Below are 3,167 nucleotides of genomic sequence, written 5' to 3'. Positions count from 1 at the left end.
ATGGATGGAAGACGGTTGGAATCTGGACCCAGAGAAACACACAGCCCAGGATCGGAAGACCAAGGTCTGAATTGTACAGCTCTTCTAATGGTGTAGGATGTTGAGTGCTTTCCTGTGAAGCATCATTGCTGGGAAGCTTGCCAGAAGCCCCAGTTTTTTAGCCATAAAAGCAGACGGTGTGTTTCTTTGCAGCTGCATGAACACCTGCACCACTCGTTCAGAGCAAAAAGTACCAGCCTAACCAAGAAAAGGCTCCTGCAGGTCAGGCCGTCTGCTGCTCCCAGCCCCAAGAAAGCTCCCGCTGTCAGTCAGAGCATTTCAGGAGGGTTGAGCATCTCTCTGAAAACCGTCTGAGCACCCCCTATAACTGACCTGAACCCAGAGCAGATACGATGACAAACGATGACAGAGCACACCAAAACCTGCCTCACCTCTCAGCTCAGCACTCTGTCATCGTATTTTTATATGTTAGCACTCGAGCATCTTCCTCTGTATGAAATTAGTCCTGCCTAAGCATGTAAACATGTCCTCTGAGGATCATCATCAGGTTGCTATAATCCCATCCTCAAGACTGATAAAACCTAATTTGACCTTGGGCAAGTCAAGGTACTTGGATGACTTCAGCACCTTAATTTATAGGCATTGTGCCTATAAATGGCCTCACTTGCTGGCTTCCCTCCATGCAGCCCCCACACTGCCCTGTGGCAGTGAGTGATCCCTGCAGTGAGCACTGAAACACAACCAGGCTTGAGGAATGAACACCAACGGGCTGACATCACCCAGAAATGGTGTTCCCCATTTTGGGACAGGATACTGAATCTAGTTCAAGTTCCAAGGAGATTAAGGTCAGGGGAACACAGTTTACTCCATTGACATCTGCCTGGCCCCATGCTCCCCGGACCTGTCGGCTCTCCAGGGTTGCTGGTAGGAAGAGCTTTGTTCCAGCAGCTCCATAGAGACACAGCACAGCTGGAGCAGTGGGTCTGGCTGTGCTGTGGAGGACAGACGATTCACATGGGGCAGGACAAAGAGGTTTCTGACATTCTGACATTCTGCTATTCACCTCTGCTGTGGTGACCACATCTGCAGAGACACGCTGGCAGGGTGCTCCCCTGGCAGCACCACACATCTCCGCTCAGTCCGCCATCCGCTCAGGTGCCTGCCTGGACTTTGGGCTGGGGTCTGTGGAGCCCTTGGGGCTGGTTTGTGCTGCCTTCTGTGAGCTCTGGGAAAGGGCAGTAACTTCAGCTGCCCTCACACGTACTGCCAGAGCCAACCGAGACCTCCCAGCCTACCCACCAGGCAGCAGCAGAACCCATTTAAAGATGGGCTTAATTTGCCATAAATGATTCCCGACAGGGAATCGCATCTTCCCATCAGCGACTTCCTGCTCTGACGGTTCTTGCCTGCATAACCGTGTCAGCTCAGAGCTCACATGTCCCTGGTCTGCTCAGTCTGCTGGGCTCCCTCCTAAGCGTGGACCATTTTTTGGTCACTCATGCCCTGTGCTGGAGGGAGCCCTCACATCCTGATCACACCCCTGTGGAATCTCTGCCGGGACTGCTAAACCGTCTCTTCTCCAGCACCTGTTTGAGCAGTATTTTGGGAAAGCTCTTGATGACTCAGGTCAGCCCCTTTGGACTCCTGATTTCTCCGATAAGGCGGTTTGTTGGGACCTGACAGGATATTGGCTTGGTGTCCACACACACCACTCAGCCGTGGGAGTCCTGTTCAAACACTGTCTTTCTATGTCAGACATTTCCAAATTCCGTTCTCACTCCCCCGCCACCCCCTGCCTGGGTTTATACATCAACCAGTGCCTGGAGTCCTTATCACTGTGAAGGGCTCTCCTCACCCTGGAGGGCTATTGTGTGAGTTTTTAAGTCATGACTCCTAGATATTGAGCAGGGCCGGTTTGGCTAGTTCTGGGCAAACAGGCTCCTGCGGTTGATTGGCATTTAAACAGAGCAGGTAATAGTTCAGACCTCTCTGAGATGTGCGCTAAGCATGAGGGTGCTCAGCTGGGCAGGATGGGTTCTGCAACTGCTCTGAACCTCGCTGGCAAGGGCTTGGAAGAATGATGGCACCAAGAGAGAAAAGCCCACCTTCATACCACCCTCCTGCTCCCCAAAAGTCTGCTGGGGTCTGGTCTGCTCGCCCGGCCTCTGCCTGGCACCGCCGTGGGCTGAGCTGCCAGCGTCAGGCAGGCTTGTGCCTCCCACCCATCCCCAGGCACTCACGCAGTCTAGCTTGCTCTTCTTCCACAGGTAGAAGGGGTCAGACAGCTGCTTGAGGGAGTTTTTCAGGTTCACGGCGATGAGGGCTCCCAGGACGGACTGTGGAGGAGAGGGGATGGTATCAGCTGGGGTGGGGACGTTCCAGCATTTCGCAGCAGATGCTTTCTGCAGCTCTGCCTTCTTTGGTCCAGTTACCACAGGGGAAAAGGAAGGGGTGATGCTCACGAAGAGCTCGCTTGGATCTGGATGTACTAATTTAGCCTATTCTTGCTTCAGAGACTTCATGCAGACAGCAGCCCAGGCCAGGAACACGCCGTGCTGGGCAGCAGTTTGCATCAGGGGTTTTTGGAGCAAGACTCTGCCTTCGCTTTGGTGCGTGGAGTGTGCGACGCAATGGCTGTGCTGCATGCGCGGGTGTTTGTGTTACCTTTGGAAGGGGCTCGAGGTAGATCCCCAGGGCCAGCATGGTCACCATAACCACCAAGGCCACAAAGAAACTTGCCACCTGCAAAATAGAAAGAAATCACTTCAGCTAACATCAGGGTCTTCCTAAAGCCCCTCCAGGTCTTTCCTCTCCTGCTGCTTCAGCCAATGGCACAACTGGTTGCTGTGGTGTTTTATGTGAGCAGATGATTGCCTCTGAGAAACAGGCCAGGATTTTGCAGATGTCACAGATAACCCCACATCTCTGTCATGTGGGAGCTCTGCTCAGTCAGGGGGTCCAGACTGAGAATCTGGACTGCAGATTTGCCGCCCTACATCTGTGCCCAATTCAAAGAACCACCCAGGGAAGGGAGGAAATCCTGCTTTGTCTGCAGCAAAGTGAAACACTCCTATGTGGAGCTTCTCCAGTGCTGCAGCAGCAGTGTGAGGCTGGCAGCGTGCAGCAGCTGCAGGGGGATGTGGTCAAGTAGGGTCGGGGATGGCAGA

At 53.5% G+C, this 3,167-nt stretch overlaps 1 protein-coding gene across 1 annotated transcript in view; it reads right to left on the bottom strand.

The window, feature by feature from the left end:
- Positions 1–3,167, bottom strand: part of SLC26A9 (solute carrier family 26 (anion exchanger), member 9) — a 13,748-nt gene that overhangs the window by 4,955 nt on the left and 5,626 nt on the right. Inside the window, exons 10-11 of the mRNA XM_010137525.1 lie at positions 2,665–2,742; positions 2,241–2,336 (exon numbers count right to left, since the gene is read on the bottom strand). Of these exons, the coding sequence (XP_010135827.1) occupies positions 2,241–2,336; positions 2,665–2,742 (174 nt within the window). The remainder of the gene's footprint in view (positions 1–2,240; positions 2,337–2,664; positions 2,743–3,167) is intronic.

The sequence above is a fragment of the Buceros rhinoceros genome, unplaced genomic scaffold (assembly GCF_000710305.1).
Source record: "Buceros rhinoceros silvestris isolate BGI_N320 unplaced genomic scaffold, ASM71030v1 scaffold7916, whole genome shotgun sequence".
In the NCBI taxonomy this organism is placed as follows: Eukaryota; Metazoa; Chordata; class Aves; order Bucerotiformes; family Bucerotidae; genus Buceros; species Buceros rhinoceros.
This window is presented reverse-complemented; position numbering and strand designations above follow the sequence as displayed.